Source organism: Nycticebus coucang, chromosome 3 (genome assembly GCF_027406575.1).
Source record: "Nycticebus coucang isolate mNycCou1 chromosome 3, mNycCou1.pri, whole genome shotgun sequence".
In the NCBI taxonomy this organism is placed as follows: Eukaryota; Metazoa; Chordata; class Mammalia; order Primates; family Lorisidae; genus Nycticebus; species Nycticebus coucang.
In genome coordinates this window covers 16057297-16080631 of record NC_069782.1, presented here as the reverse complement: position 1 = coordinate 16080631, position 23335 = coordinate 16057297, and the positions used below count along the sequence as shown (strand labels likewise).

General features: G+C 36.5%; 1 protein-coding gene across 12 annotated transcripts in view; it reads left to right on the top strand.

The window, feature by feature from the left end:
* RIC8B (RIC8 guanine nucleotide exchange factor B) overlaps positions 1-23335 on the top strand; it is a 108944-nt gene that overhangs the window by 61643 nt on the left and 23966 nt on the right. For 11 of the 12 annotated variants that reach the window (XR_008379085.1, XR_008379088.1, XR_008379087.1 and 8 more), the window contains exons 5-8: positions 2825-3053; positions 4336-4431; positions 11551-11695; positions 19943-20087. Coding sequence is in view for 3 of the 12 variants with exons in the window: in XM_053586660.1 (XP_053442635.1) it covers positions 2825-3053; positions 4336-4431; positions 11551-11695; positions 19943-20087 (615 nt within the window). In the remaining 9 variants the exon portion in view is untranslated. Of the gene's footprint in view, positions 1-2824; positions 3054-4335; positions 4432-11550; positions 11696-19942; positions 20088-22346; positions 22499-23335 lie in introns of all 12 variants that reach the window. The other variant, XR_008379089.1, reaches the window with a different exon arrangement.

Sequence of the window (23335 nt, the reverse complement as noted above, 5' to 3'; positions counted from 1 at the left end):
TTTTTTTTGTAGAGACAGAGTTTCACTTTATGGCCCTCGGTAGAGTGCCGTGGCCTCACACAGCTCACAGCAACCTCCAACTCCTGGGCTTAAGCGATTCTCTTGCCTCAGCCTCCCGAGTAGCTGGGACTACAGGCGCCCGCCACAACGCCCGGCTAGATCAGGAAGATTTGTTAACAGCTATAGATCTACATGTGCCATTAACATACTCTGCAGTGTCATTTGGTATTAAATTATGTTTAGTCCAACGATTGATAGAGGTCTATATTTAAGATCGCCTTCTCTCCCACAATTAACAAGGCTTTAAGCAGGACATTAAAGGAACTCTAAATAGTCCTTGCTTTTGACTCTATCTGCATATCAGGAGGGGGCTGGGAGCATGAGTGGGAGGATGTCATGTCCAAGTGATTAATGATCTCTAGGAAGCTGAAAAGGGGAGAGTAATATACACAGTATTTCTACCCCCTGGAGTAGGAATGCAAACACCATTGTGCAGATCTGTGCATAGTCACTGACTTCCTGGTAGCTGGAGAATTTCATACACTCTTCTACCACAAATAAAACTGTCAGAGAAGTGACAGAGCTCAGAAAGCTGGCCTTCCTTACTTAAAAAGAATAGCTCAAACACAGTGAGCCAGAAAATTAATTTTGTAGTTGTTTGGGAATGAGTTGTTTAATAAGAAATGAGAAAATGGGAACTTTTCTTGAAAAGCCTGAAACTTCCAAATATTTGTTGAATCAAACTCTGCGTTTAGTTTCTTAAATTTACTGAATTCCTGGAAACTGCTTACTTTAAGAATGTGAAGGGGAAACATTCCTTTGTAATTAAATGACCCATCTTAAACTTTTTAGTTTCGTCTCTATGGTAGATTCAGACAATGGTGCTATCGATAGACTTCAGAACCTATTGCCTTATGTTTAGGAAAGAATGCTAACATTTTAGAATGGCTTGGACGATTTCAGAAGGTAATTCAAAAGTAGTTCTTCTTTTTCCTCTTTTATCCCCAGTGAAGCTAGTGGTATTTAACAATTTCCAAACGCTTAAGTCAGAAGCGAAACATTTTGAACTATAGATAAGAAGGTACAGATGTTTGCAAAAAATTTTTAAAAGAAAGTTTATACAAAAAGCATTGTACTTTAGCCCTTTTGATTATTTACAAATAACCAAAATTAGAGGCTCTATTTTACAGTTATTTGGTTTTAGTGAAGATAACCAAACAACTTTTATTTTACTAGAAATTGTTTATTCATAGGACTTGTTATTTTTTTGCCCTTGGTTCATAATTTTTTTGTCTCATTTTTCTTCATTGTCTAACTGTCTTTTAAATGGATTTCTTACTGATTTTTATTTTCCCATAAGATGGAAAAAAGAAAGGAAATATTCCTTCTTGGGCAAATCGAGCCACACACTTTAGGGTAAAGGAGAGAGAAATCTTTGTATTTTTTGTTTGTTTGTTTTTCTGTTTGTTTTGCTTTATTTTTTAGAGTGTCAATGTAATCTAAATTAAAAAGAACTACCATGGTTTAAATTAAGATAGTATCAAATGGGAAGCAGAAAGAGGGATGGAGGGAGGAGGGTTGGGCCTTAGTGTGTGTCACACTTTATGGGGGCAAGACATGATTGCAAGAGGGACTTTACCTAACAATTGCAATCAGTGTAACTGGCTTATTGTACTCTCAATGAATCCCCAACAATAAAAAAAAAAAAAAAAAGATAGTATCAAATGGATTAAGCCCCGAGTTTGGCTTTCAAGTGGTTAGACTTTTAAATTGCATTTGCAAGAGTTTATTTTTAGTTAGGATGTGGTTATTTTTAGATTTGCTTCTCTGTCACTAGGAAATGTAATGCCTGTCTTTTCATTGTTGCTTATCAGGAAGTTCTGAGGCACAAGCGCATAAGATCAAGTTAGCACAGACCACTACCTCTCCTTTTAGATGAAAGAATACTAAATAGCACATGGAGGAAAATATTTTTATTGAACATGACTGATTGTTAAGTTGTTAGTGTCAGTTTAATCTTCTGTGCACTGAACAACAGCACAAGGGTTTGCCAAAAATACAAGGTTTGGGTTCCCCCTACTGGTGTGCATCCCAGGCTTATGTGTTGTTAATATATAGTAGAAAGGCCTAGGAAATAAAGGTTAGATAGCTATGTTGACTTCATTTTAAAAGACTTAGAGTAAGAAAAAAAGCTCCTGCAAATGTCTCACAAAAAAAGGGATGATTCAAAAATTGTTATTTCCTACATGTAGAGAAAAACAAAACTTAATCCTACAATATTTAATTTAATTTATTTATTTTGCAGTTTTTGGCCGGGGCTGGGTTTAAACCCACCACCTCTGGCATATGGGGCCGGTGCCCTACTCCTTTGAGCCACAGACTCCGCCCAATATTTAATTTTTAATGTTGTTGTCTTTGTGATAAGCTGCTTTGTGTTGTAATTTAAGGAATAATAAAACACCAGTGGATCCACAAAAGGATTTTTCTCCCCAGGAGAAAAAATTCAAAGCTAACATTGTTGTCATAATAAAACTAAGGAGCTAGTAGTAAAGCTTACTAATTCTATTTTAGCATTTCAGAAAGTGACATGACATCATGTGATTATGTCTGTCTATTTAACATCCGGTTTTTCTAATTTGTCTTATGTGTTATTTGAAACAATTCTTTATTTTCTCTTAGTAAGTGCCAAGTAATGTTAATGGCTCATTTTGAAAAAGAAAAATTTTAATGGACTCCCAAAAGTCATTTCTGAAATTCTTATTGTTTGCATTTTAAAGAACTATTCAATCAAATTAAAATATCGTATTTTTAAATTGCTTTTCAGTAATGCAGTCAACCTTTTAAGCAATGTTCCGGTCTCTTGTTTGGATGTTCTCATTTGCCCGTTAACCAATGAAGAAACAACCCCAGAGGCAACAACTCTAGATGAACTGCCCAGTGATAAAACAGCTGAAAAAGAAACAGTTTTGAAAAACAATACCTTGGTATACAATGGCATGAATATGGAGGCCATTCATGTTTTACTCAATTTTATGGAGAAGAGAATAGACAAGGTAAGGCTGATAAAATAAAAGCCTTGGGAAGATGCTTTCAAAGAATACAAATATGCCATACTACAAACATACCACGGAGCATGATTTTTAAATCTAAGTCTTTTTGTAGCTGACATGTTGTGTGATTTTACTTTGGGAAGCATTTTGTTACAATATATGATAAATTGCTGAAACCAGGTGAATTTATTTGTTTAATGCTGAAAAATTGTGTTAATGCAATACCAAAATTACGAACATTGCCTGAAAACAAAGGGAAAATTAATTACTGTTCCATGCAGATACTTTGTAAGTCCTAGAATTAAAAATTACCTCCCAAACCCTTGATACTAATACTTAAAAGACATCTTCCCAGCCAGGCATGGTGGCTCCTGCCTGTAATCCTAACTCTGGAAGGCCAAGGCAGGTGGATTGCTTGAGCTCGGGAGTTCAAGACCAGCCTAAGCAAAAGTGAGTTCCCATCTCTAAAAATAGACTGGCATTGTGGTGGCTACCAATTACTCGGGAAGCTGAAGCAAGAGGATTACTTGAACCGAAGAGATTGAGATTGCTGTGAGCTGTGTCACCATGGGACTCAACCTATGGTGACAGAGTGAGAATCTGTCTCAAAAAAATAAAATAGAGGTCAGACACAGTAGCTCCTGCCTGTAATCCTAGTAGTCTGAGAGGCCAAGGTGGGTAGATTGCTTGTGCTCACGAGTTCAAGACCTGCCTGAGCAAGAGTGAGATCCTGTCTCTAAAAAAACAAAAACTAGCCGGGCATTGTGGAGGATGCCTATAGTCCCAGCTACTCGGGAGACTGAGGCAAGATGATTGCTTGAGCTCAAGAGTTTGGGGTTGCTGTGAACTATGATGCCACAGCATTTTACTGAGGGTGAGACTTTGTCTCAAAAAATAAAAATACAAAAATAAATACAAGCCATCTTTACTTAAAAAAGGACATTTTTAATTTTCCATTTATCGTAAGCTGTTTATTTTCTTTGGTCTGTCACTGACTTTATTGGGTAACTATATTAAAAAGTACCATACATGGACCAGCAAAACTTTGCTTCATTTAAGTCCATTAGCTGAGTCAATGGGAACCCTAGAAAATGTAGGAAAATCGAGAAAGGACAAAAATAAGCATGAAGGTAATTGATAAAATGGAGATGTTGGGGAAATAATTTTTAAAATAATTCACAAGTTTTTTGTAGCATATCCCCCCTCAACAAAGGTATGAGTTATGTAGAGGAAAGTAATACTATTAGAAACTAAACTAATGTAGCCTGCACGGTTTTCTTTCTAGGGAAGCAGCTATAGAGAGGGTCTGACACCAGTTCTCAGCTTATTAACAGAATGTTCTCGAGCCCATCGAAACATAAGGAAATATCTCAAAGATCAGGTAACTTCTTATGCATATTACATCTTAGAGTTAATCTTATGTTTGTAACATAGAATTAATGAACTGAATTTTCTCATAATGGTCTTTTTTTTTGAAAATCAGAAACTCAGAAAAGATAAGTATTATATCTTTGAAATCTTTATAACCAAAAAATGATTGTGTATTTTTTGAGTCATTCATTAATTTATACAACAAATGTTTATTGAGATCTACTATGTGCTGTGTTCTGAGCATTGAATCACAAATGAAGTCTTGGCCCTCGTGGAGTTTATCTTATAGAGGGCAGACAAAAAATAAACAAATATATGATACAGTGACAGATAGTGATAAGTGTTCTGAAGAAAGATAAAGCAGAGGAAGAGAAAGGAGAGACTTAAAATGGGTAACGGAAGGCCTTTCTGAGCAGATGATGTTTGAGCAGGAAGCTGGAAAAGTAAGAAGAGTATCTCTGAGAACATTTGGGAGCGGGATATATTGGAGAGGACAAGTTCAAAATCCCTGAGATGGGAAGGTGCTTAGGGAAAAGCAAGGAGGCCATTATGAAGAAGCAACAGTACAGATTGGGGACAGCAGTAGATGAAAAGAGAAGTAACAAGAGCTAAGTATGAGGTTGTATAGGACTTTTTGATTCTGTCCTAAGTGAGATGACAAGACATAGGAATGTTTTGGTAGGGAAATGGTATGACCTCTCATTTATAAAGATACTCTGGCTACTATTTGTACAATAGACTATAATGGACCACAAGTGGATGTGAGGAGACTGGCCCAAAAGAGAACTAATGGAAGTCTAGGAGGAGAGTGGTCATGGGTAGAGTTGATATTTTGGGATATATTGTAAAAGAAGAGCTCATAGAACTTCCTGATAGACTGGAACATGGGTTAAGAAAGAAAGAAAAAAATAATTAAAGATGATTTTTAAACTTTTAGATTATATCTTACATTTCAAGTTTAAGACTTTGACAATACCAGTAACTGAAACTGACTTTAAAAATCCCAATTTCTACACCTTTTCTTGGTACCCTCAGGCCAACGTTCTTTCATCTTTATGAGGATTGCTAGTGGGTCATCTTTTTCAATGTTTTTTTTCTGCTATCTTATCTTCTCTCTAAACCCAGGCTAGATTTCACCTGCGGTTCCTTATTATAATCACATCTTTCACTGGTACCTTATGCTCACCCTCAGTCATACTCACCTGGAAAAACTCAACAAACTTGTTAAATCCAGCCTTATGCCTAGTCTGGGCTTCCACTGAGCACTAGAATGTAGGAGAAATTAAAATAACCATATTTACTAGTCTACTTGCAATTTAAGACCACCAACCCCAAATGGTTCCCTAGTACACTCCAAGATGACAATTTTACAACTCTTTTTCTTCACACTTCCAGTGTTACTTCCCTGTTCTCAATTCCATTTGTTGACTTTGTTTTCTAATTCACTAACAAATCAAGAAAACACTTATCTTTCCACCACTGCATCTACTGTCTGCATCTGTTCTGCCATATCTTTTGTCTCCCCATCTATCACAATGGATGAATTATCCCTACTTCAGTCTATGGCCAGCCTTTATCTCTTTTCCTCTCACCTTTTCATGAACTTTGCCCCTCAGTTTATTTCACTTTCTTTGAATATTAATCTTTTTTTTTTTTTTTTTTTGAGACAGAGTCTCATCATGTCACCCTCAGTAGAGTGCCACCTCAAACTCTCAGGCTTAAGCGATTCTCTTGCCTCAGCCTCCCAAGTAGCTGTGACTTACCGGTGCCCGCCACAATGCCCAGCTGTTTTTTTATTGTAGTTGTCATTGTTGTTTAGCAGGCTCTGGGCCAGGTTCAAACCCGCCAGCCCTGGTATATGTGGCCAATCCCTTAACCACTGAGCTATGGATGCCAAGCCTAATATTAATCATTTTTAATATTTTTTGATACATAATATTTTTACATACTTATGGGGCACATGTGAGTATGTTACCAGTCATCTTCTTTAATGTACTAGATCACTTCTGTCAGCACCCAGACACATCTTCCAACTTAAGAAAAAGTAAAACTTACTCTTAATCCCATTTTTCAAGTTGCTTTCTATTTCTCTGCTCCTCTTTCTGCAATGTTTCTCAGATAAATTTTTTATACTCACTCTGTGTATTCTTTGTACTGTTTGTTTGTTTCTTTGTTTAAGAGAGAGGTTCTTGCTCTGTCACCTAGGCTAGAATGCAGTGACATAATCTTAGCTCACTACAGCTTCAAATGCTGGGTCTTAAGCAGTCCTCCCACCTCAGCCTCCTGTGTAGCTGGGACTACAGGACACACACCACCATGCTCAGCTTACTTTTTATATTCTATAGAGACAAGCTTTCTGTGTTGCCAGGCTGGTCTTGAACTCTGAGCTTCCTCCCAAAGTTTGGGATTTACAGGCATGAGCCACCATGCCCAGCCCTTTCTCATCTTCAACTCTTTCCTGAACCCTCTATAATTAGGCTTTCATGCTTTTCATGCCACTGCAAAGTATTTTATCAAAGTTACAATTGTTCTCACTTCTCTTTTTTTAAATTCCTTGGTAGCATTTGATGTAAGTATTCCCTATTCTTTCTAATACTCTCTCTAGTTGGTTTCTAGAACACAACTTTTCTTGGTTGATCTTCTTCCTCTTTCAACCATAAATATTTGAGTGCTACAAGGCATTGTTGGTCTCCCTCCCCACTCCTTTAGTGATGTCATTCAGGAGTCAGAGTTTTGAAAACCATCTGTATTTGGAAGACTGTCAAATTTATGTCTCCAGGCCTAGCCTATCACCTAACCACCTGACTTATGTAGTGAACTGCTTACTCGTATCTTTCCCTTGGATGTGCAGTAGGTATCCTAAGTTTAACTAGTATCTTGATTTTCATCCCCCTAACCTGTTTCTTCCCCTTTTTTCCACATTTCAATATATGATACCACCATTCACCCCATTGTACATTTATCATGATATAGAATTTCCCCAAATAAATGAACCAAGTTCATTTTTCCCATTTATATTTATGATCAGATTTAGAAAGTACCTTACTATTTATAGAATATAACAATAGATAGTGCTGATAAGGAGAGATTAGAAAGTAGGGACTCTTTGAGGAATTTACAATTTATTGAAAGAAGAGGAAGATACTATAAAAGCATGAGTAATCATTTAAGCAAGATTAATTAATTAAGGACATTTTCACATTCATTATTTTATGACATTCTCCCTTGACTTGATAAAGAATAATAAATGAAAATACTTCGTAACATAGGGAATCCAGGTTCACTAAACTGTTCAGATTTTGTTGTCTCTAACCAGGATAACCAAAAAGCCTACTTGTTAAATGGCTTTTCTTTTTATAAATAAAAGCCGTAGGCCACATATTGTGTAGATACAAAAGATTAAGAGACACACTTTCTGTCTTAAAGAAACACTACAATATAGGTAAGGAGATGAAATAGAGCAGGTAAAAAGATAACTAAAGAAATAAGATTTCATAATATGGAAATCACTTTTCTTCCAAGGTGGATGTACTGTAGACTGTGATGATCAAGAAAGGCAGTACTAAAAGTAGCAGATGATTAACTTTCATAATAGTGTAAATGGAACCATGGTTATTTGTTTATTGTACCCTGTAGTGAATTGGTCTTGAGTATTCTGTATTTGAGCAGGTAGAAAAGAAAACAGATGGTAGAAATTACTGACCCAGGGTAGTAGTCTGGAGAGGCTTACAGAAATAGTGAGTATCTGGGGCATTTGGAAAAGAAACTGGTCAAGACTTACCTAAGAAAAAAGTTGTTATAGGGTAGTATTTAGGAAGATCTACATTTGCAGTTTTTCAGGGAGTGGCATTTTAACAGTAGAAACACAAAATTTGTTCCAATTTTAGTATATGTGCTGCCGAAGCGAGCACAGGAACACAAAATTTGATTATAAACTTATTTTAAGGAAACTAAAATATAGCTAACAAAATTTTCACATGATAACTTTGATAATGCATTCTGTATTCTGGGTACTGTAGACACATACTACATGAAATCACTTCTTACATGTCTAATTCTTACAGAAATGGGAAACAAACTCAGTATGGTTGGCACAGATAAATAATAAGGATTTATTGTGCAGTCGTTTTGTGCCTAGCATTATGCTTTACTCAGCCAGAGATATATGGATCCTGTAAACATTTTGGGTAGATGACTCAATTTTCTGAGATTTGCTTTCCCTTTTTTATCTGTAGCTATATCTCCAGTGCCTCCAGTAGCTCCTGTTACATAGGAAGCACTAATATAGAAAGAGAGAGGGAAGGAAGTCAGTTGAATGAATTAAATTCATAATATACATAATGGATCTGGCATATATTAGATGCACAATAAATAATATTTGACTTTGTATCTAGCCTCACTTCCTGGTACAGTACCTAGCTTGTAGAAGGCACTTAATAAAAGTTACTTGAATTAATTCATTTTTCCTTCAGTCAGTGACTATTTATTAAACATCTATAATATGCCAGACACTGGAAAGAGAACAGTAAACAAAAGAAATTCCTATCCTGGCAGAACTAACTTTTGTAGAAGGAGGCAGACAGTAATTAAATAAATATGTACTGTGTTAGGTGGTGATAAGTGCTATGAGGAAGATTATAGCACAGTAAGGCGGTAAGGATGGTAACAAAGAGAATGCTAAAGGTTAGTGATATAGGGTGGTTAGGGAATGTCTTCTGAAAGTGACCCTTGAACAGAGACCTGAAGGAAGTAAGGGACAGAGTCATACAAGTTTCTGGTAAAAGAGTTTCTGGGCTGAGTAAAGGGAAAAGTAAATGCAAAAGACCTGAGGCAGGAAAGTGTTTGGCATGTTTAGGAATTTCCATTGAGGTCTGTGTGGGTGGAAAACAGTAGAAGCAAGAAAAATAGTAGACGTGAAGTCAGATGTAGGAGAAAACCAGGTTATGTGGAACCCTGTAAGGGAGTTGTAAGGACTTTGCCTTTTACTTAGGTGAGAGGAGAAGCCATGGTAACTGGAGGACTTTGAGGAGTGACAGGATCTGACTTTCAAAAGACCATCCTATCTGCTGTGTGAAGAGTGAGCCATAGAATGACCAGGATGGAAGCAGGGAACACTTAAGAGGCTATAGTTTTAGTCCAGATAAGAAATACAGGGTGCAGTATACCCTGGGTTGGTAAGTTGGACTTGGGAGTACTGGAGAAGGTAATAAGAAGTGGCCAGATTATGGGCTTTACAAAGGTCGAATTGATGTAATTTGATGATGGGAGGATGTGGGGTGTGAAAGAGAAGAGTCAAGAATATGTCTGAGGCTTTTGCACTTAGCAGTTGAAGAATGGACTTACATTTAGTGAGATGGGAAACTGAAGAAAGAGCTGTTTTGGTGGGAACAGCAAGAGTCCTGTTTAAGACGTAAATTTAAGAGGTCTGTAAAAGTCCAGAGGTCAGATGCACAGAGTAGAATAGCTAGGGGCGAGAGGAAGGATGGGGAGTTACTATTCAGTGGTTATAAGATTTCAGTTTTATGTATGAAATGACTCAGTTCTAGAGATCTGCTCTACAATATTGTACCTGTATTTAACAATACTGTATTGTTCACATAAAAATTTAAGAGGATTTAAAAATGCAGAATTGTGGTCCTACTAAGACTTCTGTTGAATCAGAATCTGCATTTTAACAAGATCCACGGGAATCTGGAATGTGCATTGCAGTCTGAGAAGCACTAGCCCGAACGTTAGATAGATGAGTTCATGACACTTTAATTTGCCTGTAACCCAGTCTGCAGGTAAGGTGGCAGCAGCATTTTTAGTATTGCATTATGTAGAATATTCTCTAGATAGATGCATCAGAGATATAATCATAATCCTAAAAATGAAAGTGAGTGCATTTTAATAAAATTTCTGGCCTTATTTTAATGTACTATTTCCCGTAGCCCTTTGTAATGTAGTCTTATAATACATTTTTTTACAGTAATGAAAAAAAAACGTCTGGAGGTCAAAGAAGAAATCATGGAGATAAAATTTAGGGAGTCATCAGGTTGCAGAGACTATATAAAGCCATAAAACTAGGTGAGATCACAAATAGAGTGAGTGAAAATAATGAAGAAAATTTGCCCAATCCTTGAATATCCCAACATTTATAAGATGAGAAGAGAGAAGAAAAGAGAATTGACAAAAGAGGCTGAGATGAAGCCACAGTGAGATAAGTGTCTGGGTAGACGTATGGGTGAGTCAGTGAGCAAACGAATGGGCAAACTAAGCAAGTTCCACAAGCCCTGTGAGGATCAGTGTATGGAACAAAGATCAAGGGTGACGTTACTACCTCCTTTTCAGGGTTACTGTGAAGATTTAAGAGTAATCTATGTATACATCCATTATAGCAGACAACACATAGAAAGTGCTCAATAATTAATAGACACTTTTTATTACAAAATTAAATATAACTAGAAGACAGATTTATTTTTTAGTAAATAAAGTTTGAGTATCTCTAATCCAAAAATCAAAATGATCCCAAATCTGAAACTTTCGGGGCACTGACATGACACTCAAAGGAAATGCACATTTTACAGCATTTCAGATTTCAGACTACAGATTCTCATATTAGGAATGCTCAATTGGTAAGTATATATAATGCAATTATTCCAAAATCCAAAAAAGAAAATCTGAAGCACCTGGACCCAGGTGTTTTGGATAAACAGTACTCAACCTATACTGAAAAAGCTGGAGGACTTAAGAGAAGGCGAAAATCACTATGAGTCAGTATTAAAGAATTCTGCATGGAAGGAAAGAAACCTTATCCAGAATATAAAATAGAGGGATGAAAGTTGACATTGCAGGTACTGAGGTGAACAACAACACAGAAATGCATTTGAATAGTGTGGTGGTGCAGTGAAGGGATATTTCTGTTCAAATGAAACCTCACCACAGGCATGAAACTATTTGAGGTCTGTTTTTTGTTGTTGTTTTGTTTTCTTTTATTTGGAAGTTAACCTATATTTATTTAAAACAATTTTTTTCCTACTCTTACGAAACTAAGCCCAATAGACATTACAAGACTGGCCAGTTGCATCTTACCATCCTCACTTATGCTAGTACCCTCAATTGATGATGGTTTTTGCATTTGTGCCATCAGGTTTTACCACCGTTGAGGGATGTGACAAATCGACCTGAAGTTGGCTCAACTGTGAGAAATAAGCTGGTGCGCCTCATGACACATGTTGACCTTGGAGTCAAGCAAATTGCTGCTGAATTCCTTTTTGTTCTTTGCAAAGAGAGAGGTAGGTTAAACTCTCTTTGCCCTCTGCTTTTTATCTTTCAGAGGGAATTTGAGAAATTTAGTTAGTAATAGCCATCTCATTCTACTCTTTCCAAAACTTAGTACCTATTCTACTGAGAGGAACTGAGAGTTGGGCACAGTGGCTTACGCCTATAATCCTAGCGCTCTGAGAGGCTAAGGCAGTAGGATCACTTGAGCTCAGGAGTTCAAGGCAAGCTTGAGCAAGAATGAGACACCTGTCTCTACTAAAAATAGAAAAATTAGCTATTTTTCTAGCTACAGTGGTGGCTCACCCCTGTAGTCCCAGCTGCTCAGGAGACTGAGGCAAGAGGATCACTTGTATCTAAGAGTTTGAGGTTGCTGAAAGCCATGGAACTCTACCCTGGGCAAGAGAGTGAGACTATCTCAAAAAAAAAAAAAAAAGAGGAGCTAAATGAAGAATTTAAAACCATTCTTATGTTCTTCTGAATTCATTGAGATACACAACAATAGATGCATTGCCAAATACTCAACATTTAAACGTTTCCTTTTGTAGCCTTAACCTAAACTTCTTAATCTTGATGGAGCCATTCTGGAAAGTCTGCTTCAGTAACTCAGGTGCTTCTGTTTTAATAACCAGGCACAAGCCTGGATTAGTTCCTCGATTTAATTCCTTTTGAATTAAAGCTACAGGAGTTTTGTTTTCTTCACTAAGTTTTTAAATCAATAGTTATTAAATGTAAGCTGCTATATATGTGTAACATACTGAGTAAAAGTAAAATGCATAATGCTTGAGATAAGAGTGAAATAGTGGTAAAGAGAAATTTAAAAATAACTATACTGCAATGTAATAAATACCCACTCTGTAAGTACGTATAAAGTGATTGTCTACTAAGGTAGGTCCAACAATTGAAAGTATTTTCTAAAATTGTATGGATTGTTTACTCTGCAGAGGGCAAATTCTCCAAACAAGAAATTTAACTAAATTTTTCAATTATTCTTATCTACTTTTCCTGCTTTACAAATGTACTAGTATAAAATCCCTCTAAGCACATTATATTTCACTTTTTTAGAGTACCCTAGTTTTATGAGATAGCAATTTGGGGGTGGAAAAATTCACTCACTTCTCTCAAAATCTTCAGTCAATTGTATTCTTAAAGTTTAATTGTCTTAAGGTTTTGCTAAGTTCTGACTTAAGTTCCTATTAAGATAGTATATTAGCAACATAATTTGATCATTGTCCTAATGATCAAAATGAATTTACAATTCATAGCTGTTATGAATTGAGAGGTATCATGTACCTGACATTCTGCACATAATCTCATTTACCTCTAAGTTAACTACTATTTCAGTTTTATAAATGAAGTAACCTGGTACTTGAAAGCCTTTTAGTAACTTGTCCAAGGCCACGCAGTTGCTTAGGGCAAAAGTCCAAATTTAAATCCTCTCATAGTAATTATCGTCAGCTGTTATTATAGACTAGTTTATTTAACATTTGTTCTTTTAGACAATTTACTTCTTTCATACCTTTTAGAAAAGATTGATTTAGCACCTTGAAATTTAAGTGGTTAGCATAGCACCTTGTATACAGTTATTTATAAATACTGGCTGAATTGATTTTTCTGAAATTAGAAATGAGCTTTTTTAAGTGTAATTAAATATGTAAATATATAAATCTAGACCATTATATATTAAAAAAGAAGAATATATATATATTGTTTGTTTGTTTGTTTTTTTGCTTTTGAGCAGAATCTCATCTCACTGTTACCCGAGGTAGATTGCCATGACATCATAGCTCACAGCAACCTCAAACTCTTAGGCTCAAGCAATCCTTTTGCCTCAGCCTCCCGGGTAGCTGGGACTACAGGTGTGAGCCACCAGGCCCAACTGGTTTTTCTGTTTTTAGTAGAGCCAAGGTCTCACTCTTGTTCAGGTTGGTCTCGAACCCTTAAGCTTAAGCAATTCACGTGCCTCAGCCTCCAAGAGTGCTAGGATTATAGGCATGACCCATCACGCCCAGCATATATATTTATTTTTAAAGGTTCGTCAAAATATACACCAAAATATTATCCATTATTTCCTCTGAGTAGTGAGATTACTGGTGATTCTCTTTTTTTAGTTCTCTATATTATAGTTTTTCTACAATGAACATGAATTTCTTGTACTTTTAAAAAAAGTTTTAAAAAGAAAGTAAAATTTACTTCTATAATTACATATCTAAATAAACTCTAAATATAATCACCTTACTGATGAATGTATATCATAACAAATATGGATATGTGAGTTTTCTTAATTTTTTTTCATTTGAAATGGTTCGCCTATTCCTTCCTCCTTGGGCCCAATATTTGAAGTTTCAAATGTTGAGCTCAAAGGTAACCCACACTGACAAGATTTTTTTTTCTTTTTTTGAGACAGGGTGTCATGATAGCTCACTACAACCTCAAACTCCTGGAATCAAGCAATGCTCCTACCTTAGCCTCCCAAATAGCTAGGACTACAGGTGCATGCCACTATGCACAGCTAATTTTTTTCTATTTTTGGTAGAGGTGAGGTCTTGCTCTTGCTCAAGCTGCTTTCAAACTCCTGAGCTCAAGAAATCCTCCTGCCTTGGCTTCCCAGAAGGCTAGGATTACAGACATGAGCCACCACACCTAGCTATCAAAATAAATTTTTTTTTAATTTCACCTTTAACAATTCTATATATCTGTTTTTCTCTCCAGTATGATTATAAGTTTAGTATATGTATTCTTCTAGAATAAAAAAATTATTCATTCAAAAAATTTTTTTGAGCTAGACCCTGGTATTACAGAGTTATATAAGATAAATGGAGTTTCGGCCTCCACATTACTATTTTTCTATGCAAGGGTTACAGACTCAAATGCCTACAGCAGCTAGGCTGGTAATAAAAGTCAGTCAAGTGGACTAAATATGCAGTGATAAGTGAAAACGGACACATAGTTCATTGTTGGGGAGTCAGGGATGGGATAAGGCAGGGAAAGGAGATTATAGGAGACTGTAAGGAAGATGTTGCTGCTTATTTAGCTCCAACTGATTGTTACCATGAAGGAACATGTGGCCAGTGTTATCAGATCTTCCAAGTTTTTAAAGAGAAGCTAGAATACTAGGATTTTAACATAAAATCTCTTGGGTTTTAGATGTTGTTGACTAATTCAGCTTTAAAACCTGAGCAGGGCAGGAGGATTGCTTAAGCTCAGGAGTTTGAGACCAGCCTAAGTAACAGCAAAACCTAGTCTCTCTAAAAAATAGAAAAAGTAGCCAGGCATGTTGGTAGTCCCAGCTACATGGAGGGGCTGAGATAGGAGGATCAGTTGAGCCCAGGAGTTTGAGGTTGTAGTGAGCTATGATGATGCCACTATACTCTAGCCCTAGCTTTTATCTCAAAAGAAAAGAAAAAAAAAAAAAAGTAGTCTGCTGTCTATATTCAACTTAAAAATCAGATTTTGGAATTTGGGTTTAGAGGTAGACTATCAAAATGAAATAAAATTTAAACAATTTATTAGCGTGACTGAACTTTTAGGAGTATGCACAGCTAAGTTTAAAAGTGAAGGTAACTTTTGATCAAGACTCAAAAGTTGGACCCCAAATAGAAACAGAAAGCAGCAATCAAATTGGGTTAGGAACTCAGAAATAATGTACATTAAGAAAAAAAAAAAATGAGGTAAAGACTAAGCACAGAAAGAAATACCCAAGTATCTTAAATATTCACTGTGCTAGGCCCAAATTCATCCCCAACTGATGGTAACCCACAGGTTAACTGTGCTCATGCCACCAACTTGTTCTCTTGATCCCTGATATAATGAAGCTTTTATTATGTCTCTGCAAATACGAACTTTCCACAGAGGGCCTAAAGATAGGCCTTACAGTGTTTAATCAGAAGAAAATGATTTGGAAAATAATCTGCTGGTGGGGTTTCCCACCCCATTTAACATATTGATTCACTCCCAGTATGTGATAGATGTTGTGGCATACAGGTTGAATTACAGAGACAAATTAGGCTTAAGTCCCTAAGGTTATAGCTGCACACCTTTTCAGTCTGAGAAATAGATATGGTAGCTTGATGCTCAGCAGTCTTCTTTCCTTTTGCTCCTTATTCTTTCTGTCTTTGCAGAAGCCTTGCTCCATCACTTGTTACCTCTGTTCTTTTGTTTAGCTTTTCCCTGTGTGTTTTCCTCAGCCTATGCACATTCTCACAGTCTTGCACATCCTACCATCTTGAAAGACTAGTCTGTTTTTCTCGTCAGTATTCTTCCTGCCCACTCAGTCTTTAATGTGCCGCAAGTCACACTTTCCACTATCATTCCTTCCCCTCCAAGATTCCACTGAAAATGTTCTCATTAAGGTCACGAATTACATAAATTTCAGAAGCATTGGGGGTATTTTTTAGTCTTTATATCACTTCATCTCTTATAACCACTTACCCTATTGACCACTGTCTTTATATCTGTGCTACCACATATTTCTAGATGTCCTTTGACTGCTCTGTTCTTTCTTTTCAGTTTCATTTGCTAACTCCTGTCTTTATCCATATTTAATTACTAGTGTTCCTAGAGGTACCTTCTGGTCCCCATTCCCACTTTACATTGCTCCCTGAGTAATCCATCCTCTCCCTTGCCTTCTTCTTTACCCTATTTGCTGAATAGTTTCCCAAATCTATGTATCTCCAACACCAATTGAACCCCAGTCCTTGTTTATCTACCTGCTTATGGGACATTTCCACCTGCATTTCTCACAGCTGCCTCAAACTCAGGTCTAAAGTTAAATGCATTATCTCTGTTCCCATGTCCTTTAACCTCCTCTTTATCCTTCTATCACTTTCTCTATGAAAGGCACCATTGTCTTTTTTTATTTATTGAGGCCAGAAACTTAGGAGTTTCTTAGATTCCTTCTTTACCTATGGAACTAACAATCACCGTATTATGTAGATTTTACCTCCTAATTGTGTCCTTTATTTATTCCCTCCCATTCTATTCCCATACCACTACCTTAGTACAGGGCATTGAAATCATTTTTTTTATTAATAACTGTTAAAATACTTGTTTATAGTCAGGTTTCTTCAGTTTGTCTTTCACATGGGTAACGAGGATGGTTCTAAAATATAAATCTAATTTTATCATTTCCCCCATGTAAAACTTTCAGTGAACCCCTGTTGCCTGCTTAGTAAAATCTAAATTTTACCTCCATGACTTAGCTCTGTATCGTATTCTAAATCTACTCCCATATTAACACTTTATGCTTAAACACACCAAATCCTTATTCTTGCTTGATTACACTGTCCCGTAACTTGGTGTGTCTCTCGTGGTTCAGCAGATGCTGTTCCTTTTGCATGGAATGTCCTTCCCCGTCTTTGTTACCATGGTGAGCTTTACTTATCCTTGAAGATCAGCTTAAGCATCATCTTTTGAAGACGTCTCTGACCATCCCAGGCAGAGTTAATCATTCTTTCCTTTGTGCCATCTTTACTTCTCTGTGTTTAATACTTTTAACATTTACTGTGCTGTACATCTTTATTTTTTGAACTTCCATTCTATCGTGAAGTTTCTTCAGGTCAGAGATATGTCTTGTTAATTTTTGGTATGCCTGTACTTAATAAAGTATCTTACCGATAGCAGGTCCTCATAAGTGTTTAATAAAAGAATAAATGTTTTGTCCTCTATAAATCCAGTACAGTGACTACAGTGTTCTTGTGTATTTCTCCAGATATGTATGAAGCAATAATTTCAGTATACTTTGGTGAGCTGCCCTAAGAGAGGAATGCATGAGATACTGTGGCAGCCTAGAAGAGGGAATGATTGATGATTGTTAAGATATGGAAAAGATCAGAGAAAGTTTTTTTTTTTTTTTGTAGAGACAGAGTCTCACTTTATTGCCCTTGGTAGAGTGCCGTGGTGTCACACAGCTCACAGCAACCTCCAACTCCTGGGCTTAGACAATTCTCTTGCCTCAGCTGGAACTACAGGCGCCTGCTGAAACACCCAGCTATTTTTTTGTTGCAGTTTGGCCAGGGCCAGTTTTGAACTCAGTATATGGGGCCAGTGCCCTGCCCACTGAGCAATAAGTGCCACCCAATCAGAGAAAGTCTTAACAGTAGAGGATAGAGAAATGGGAAATCTTGGTGTGTACAGAAAAGATACTAGTTCAAGATGTGAGGAATCCACAATGTAGATTGGAAAAGAAAGCACGGGCCAGAAGATGAAGACCCTTTAGGACCTGTTTTTGAATTTAAGCATAGCCTTTAGGGGGAGACACTAGAGATTTTATCCCAGAAGGTAATAAAATTATATTTTTTGCATCACAAAGATATCTTGAACAGTTATGTGAAACAAGGAATGAAGGAGTGTGAGACTGGAAGAAAGGGCATTAATTAGAGGAAGCTACTAATTTGGATTTGTAATGTTACAGTATTTGGCTGGAAGGAAAAGGATTCTCTGTGAAGCAGATTATGTCTTAAATCATCTTTGTAACCCACACTGTCTCAGAGTTGGCACATAATATTTGTTCCACTGAAAGATCAGTAAACATTATTTTCATGAAAGTGTCAGAGATTTTTACTATTGGCTAGCTTCCCAAGAGATTTTTTTACTATTTGTTATGATTAGCTAGCTTCATAATCTCCCAAGAGATTTTCTACAAAAAAAGGAATTAATGGTTTTTTTACTATTTAACCTATTTTGGCCTTTCATAACCTGTACATTCTTAAACTCTTTTAATCTTTAGCTGTTTTGTGTCTTTAAATTGTTGCTATTTTGTTTTTAAGTATATTCATTTAAATGATTTCTTTATATCATCTCAATTTAGACTTCCATAATTTCAATGAATATTCTTTTCTGGAACCACTAAACAACCTTATTTGTTTTTTAAAAATATATAAGCTTTATCAGTAATGCTTACAATAATAGTATCACCTACTGTCTGTGAAGGACTCAGTGCAGATTTAGACCTGTGATCATTTATTTTCAGTGACTTTATGTCTGACCATGGCATTAAGGTCATGTCCAATCTCCATGGATATTAAGAATACTTATGTACACTGAACATTCATTTCTTCCCCCCAATAATCACTACATCTTGGGAGACACTGATGGCAAAAAGGAGCCTATTAAATTTATTCATAAGGCTTTCAGATTGTAGCAGTGTGATCCCTCATTAAATTCTGATATTATTATATCCAACACTCACCAAGAATTATTTTTAAAGAGACCACAGTTACCAGTAGTTCTAATATTGAAAATGACTAATTGCAGCCTCATTTAATCAATTCATATTATTAGCCTATTGTTTCCTTTCAGATTGTACCAGTTTGCTGTATTCTTTGAAAGCAGGGCCTCCTTTTATTTATTCCCAAACCACCTGTTTTCAAATGTCAAGGGAGATACCCTCTAGTCTAGGTATTTGAAAATTTAACAAACAACTCTGTCTTGGAATATTCATTCTATCTATTTCCTTCATGATGTTATAATCTGATCTTATTTCTATCCTGTTTTATTTTATTTTATTTTACTTTGTTTTATTTAGGGACAGTGGTCCTGCTCCATGGCATAATCACAGCTCCCTTGTAATCTTGAACACTCACTCAGTCTCAGGCAGTCCTGTCACCTCAGCCTCCCAAGTAGCTGGGACAACAGATACATGTCACTGTTCCCAACTTGCTGTGTTGCCCAGGCTGGTCTCTAATTCCTGGGCTCCAGCAGTCCTCCCTCTTCAGCTTCCTTAAGTGCTAAGATTATAGACGTGAGCCAATAATTCCTTTTTCTTATCCTCTTATTTCCCTACCCACTAATACTTCCAGGTATCCAAAGTCATTTTAATTGCCCTTTTCTGAATCTTCTCCAGCTTTGTCTTTTTTGAGGTAAGTGATCTGAATTACAATAGTATTTCAGATGTAGATTTTACTATGGCTTTATATGCAGATAAGATAGTGTGCTATGTTTTATTTCCTAGGTTTGTCTTTAGGATATCATTTTGTCAACATTCAATTAAAGGCCTTAATTATTTACACAGTCATAGCCACAAAGTTATGTTCAGAAGAGCTTTATTTGAATTTCCAATTCCTAAAAATGACTTTTAGTCTTCAGAGCACATAGGAGAATTTGTAGGTAGTTCAGTATAACCACTACTACGCTTAGCAAACCTCTCAGTTTATAGGCTTACTGCCATGGCACCAACTCCAGACTCCCTCTGTTGTTGAATGATTGGTGATGACAGTGAGGATCCAGGGATTCCTATCTAAAACTCTATTCTATTTTTGCAGTGGATAGCCTCCTGAAGTACACTGGCTATGGGAATGCGGCAGGACTGTTGGCGGCCAGGGGCCTCTTGGCTGGAGGAAGAGGAGATAATTGGTACTCAGAGGATGAGGACACAGACACTGAAGAATACAAAAATGCGAAACCAAAGTATAGTATCACATTTCTTTGCACCTAATTATGGCTATGCCTTTAAGTTGGAAATTTGCCTTTCACTTCTTTATCTTTCATTTCCTAAGTGTTTCTTTTCTCTTGTGGATTTGGAAGCTTTCCATTTAATGTTGTTTTTAAAGGCAGTTTCAGAGTTAGTGCCTTAATGGCTCCAAGTGAATGAGAAAGGGTAATACTGCAAGAAATGTTTTGCCTTGTATTTTCAGCATGCTCATTATCCTTTCTCAAGTACTAAGAGAGCTGATGTTTTTAGATATATACCATCATAAAATAAAAAAGTGTTACATTACTTACTCTTTGCCTTCTTTTTCCATAGATTGAGATTTTATAAGGTATCACTTAGACCAAATATTTAAGGGGATTATTTGATGTTTCAGTCTCTCTCAGAAATCTAAATGTGGGTTAGATAGATACATTCTATCTTTCCTCTTGCATAAAAGCCTTACAAGTCAATAAAATAATGCAGCAAGGCATATCACTTTCTTTCCCATATCAAAAGGAAAGAAATCAGCTCCACAGTGAATTTTAATCAAACAAACACATAGTAAATCATCTCTTCACAGATACATTAGTGCGCTGACTGGGCAAACCAGAGACTCTGTGAAGTCTTCTCTGAGTCGGTGCTTACAAAGTAAAAACACTAATTCTCTTTTATCCCAAGGTAAACCACCTCTCCTTCCTTCTATTCCCTGTCCATCCTTTTTATCCCCCACTTAACCTTATTCCCAGATAAATATCTTAGTCTCCACTAATTAGGAGTTTTTAGAGCTCAATTTATTCTTGGTTTCATTACTGAGCATTATAAAGGTATGTACCCTTCCCCCTTTGGGAATTATCAACATGCCGTGTTTTTTACTGATAGTCTCTAGTGTGATGTGGATCATGTTGTAGAGGATCAAGAATAAACAATCATTATCTACAAAATTAAATCCTTTTTTAAAAAATACAACTTACACCCTGTTGACATGCAAGTAATAGGTTGTCAGAAGGTGAAAGAAGTGATCTGTTCCCTATGAGGCATAATGTATAGGGCCTGTGTCTTGGCAGATAAGCCCTGAGTGGATGGTGTTACTTTTACCGTCCACAGTGCTGTTAGCCTTAGCAAGATCTTGTAGAGTATATCCTAGCAAAAAGGTTTCTGGGAAAAAAAGACAGCAATGACTCTAAGCAGTATATTCCTAGCCCTACCACCATTTAGATGTTATAAATTGGGTGTCTCCTTTAAGTATTTGAAGCTAAGATAGAGGACTCATGTTTTTTCCTTTTCCTAATTACAGAAGTTGTCGTTCGAAGTTAGGCTTACTAGCTTTTTCTATTCCACAAACTACATTTCGATACCAATTTAATGTTTTATATCTCTTGATTTTAACCATTAAAATATAACACCTGAAAAGTTTCAATTTTAAATGAAGGTAGAAATTACATGACGTATATCTTATATACCAGGATGTGTAGACACAGTCAACTAAGATAGACAACTCATGAGTACTCGTGGACGGTTGATAACTTTGCATCTCAGAGTGTATTGTTGATTTCTTTTGGTAGATGACCTCTGTGATGCTAATAATCATTTGAATGCTACTATAATGAAGAACTTAGAGAAAACAAAAGATCACTGCAGGATCTTTAACAATAGTATGGGAAATAGAGTTGTGTTACATTATGAAAGTGATACTAGATTTTGAAAGACCACCTTTTGTTTAAATCCGTAACTACTGTGTTTGATACTACAGTCTTGGTTCTCTGTCATAGAAGTTTCTGTACTTATGCTTACATAAGTAAGATTCTAATTGAAATCTACTTCAGCCTTTGGACTTAGCATATACTATTCATAGAAATGGTGTGTTAGTATGGTCAGAATAATGATCATTGTGAAATCTTGTTGTATTTCTTAAACATTACTCATTATAACTGTAAATGTGTGTTTTTCAAGTAGCATCACATCTTACCCCGTCAGATAGATTTGCATCTGTTTTTCTCTTAAGTCTTCCTTCTTTAAGGTGAAAAAGCGTGGTAGGATGATGAATATGTTACTTTAAAATATTTCTTCAAATGGTGCCTGTGGAACAAAGTACTTTGCAAGCAAAAGTACCCTTTGCTCTAGAGAGTAATCTACAGGTCTAAGAGAACTTTTCCCCTAAAAATTTTTATGATTACTTTTTACCAATCTAGTCAAGCTTATAAAGTCAGCATCTAAAAGGATCGCTTACTCCCCTTCCCCCTTATCTCCTTCACCAGCGAGAATTCCCAAGATCCCAGCCTGCTTTTCTTATGATGCAACATACTTACAACAGTTGCTAGTATTGACAGAAGCAAAGAAATTCACCTTCATCCAGTTGGCCCTAGTCCGATTGTCAAAAATTTAAGTGGATTCTGACCAGTGCACCAAGGTAACCTGTAATCCTTCACTGGAATTTGAAACCAAGAATTGTATGGAGCTTACTTTCAGGCTATGAGAGACAGTTAATATTACAATGATCCTTTTTGTGTCAAAATAAATGTATTTAATGGACTGGAAATGGCTTTCTATAGCAACTTTATACAAAATACACTCACAGAACCATCTTATATGCCACATAAAGTTTTTGGTGTGTGTCTAGCCAGGTTAGTTAAAAGTTTTCAGATAAATTTTGGTCCTGTAGCAAAAGGAAACCAGATTTCTAAAGTCTAACTTTTATGCCTGTTCTTTGATTCACCTGAGCGCGGAGGTCCCTTGTCTATAGGTGATAAAATATAACTGACTGATAAGGTTTGTACATCAATCAAAAGATACGTGTCTAATGACATTTGCCTCATTTTAGACCAGTGGCTTTCAGGCTGACAGGTATCTAGAGGTCCAAAGAGGTGTCATTAAAGTGCTGCTTTACAGAGAGGTAGGAAAAAGAGATGGCCAAAAGTGGGCAGAACCTTAGGGTACCTCCTTACATTCTCAGTACTCTACACTAGTTCATAATCAGATCCAAAAGCTTAAAATCATTGTTCTAAACTCAAGGGTGTTTCCTTCTTGACCATAGTTTTCTCAGCTATACCTGTATCCACAGCTATGCAGATAGTTTCTCCAGCAGAAGGCAAGATTTTGTTATACAGCCAGGAACAGTGGTTCATGCCTACAGTCCCAGCACTCTGAGAGGCTAAAGCCAGAGGATCACCTGAGCTCAGAGTTCAGAATCACCTTGAGGAAGAATGAGACATCATCTCTGCTAAAAGGAGAAAAATGAGCTGAGAGT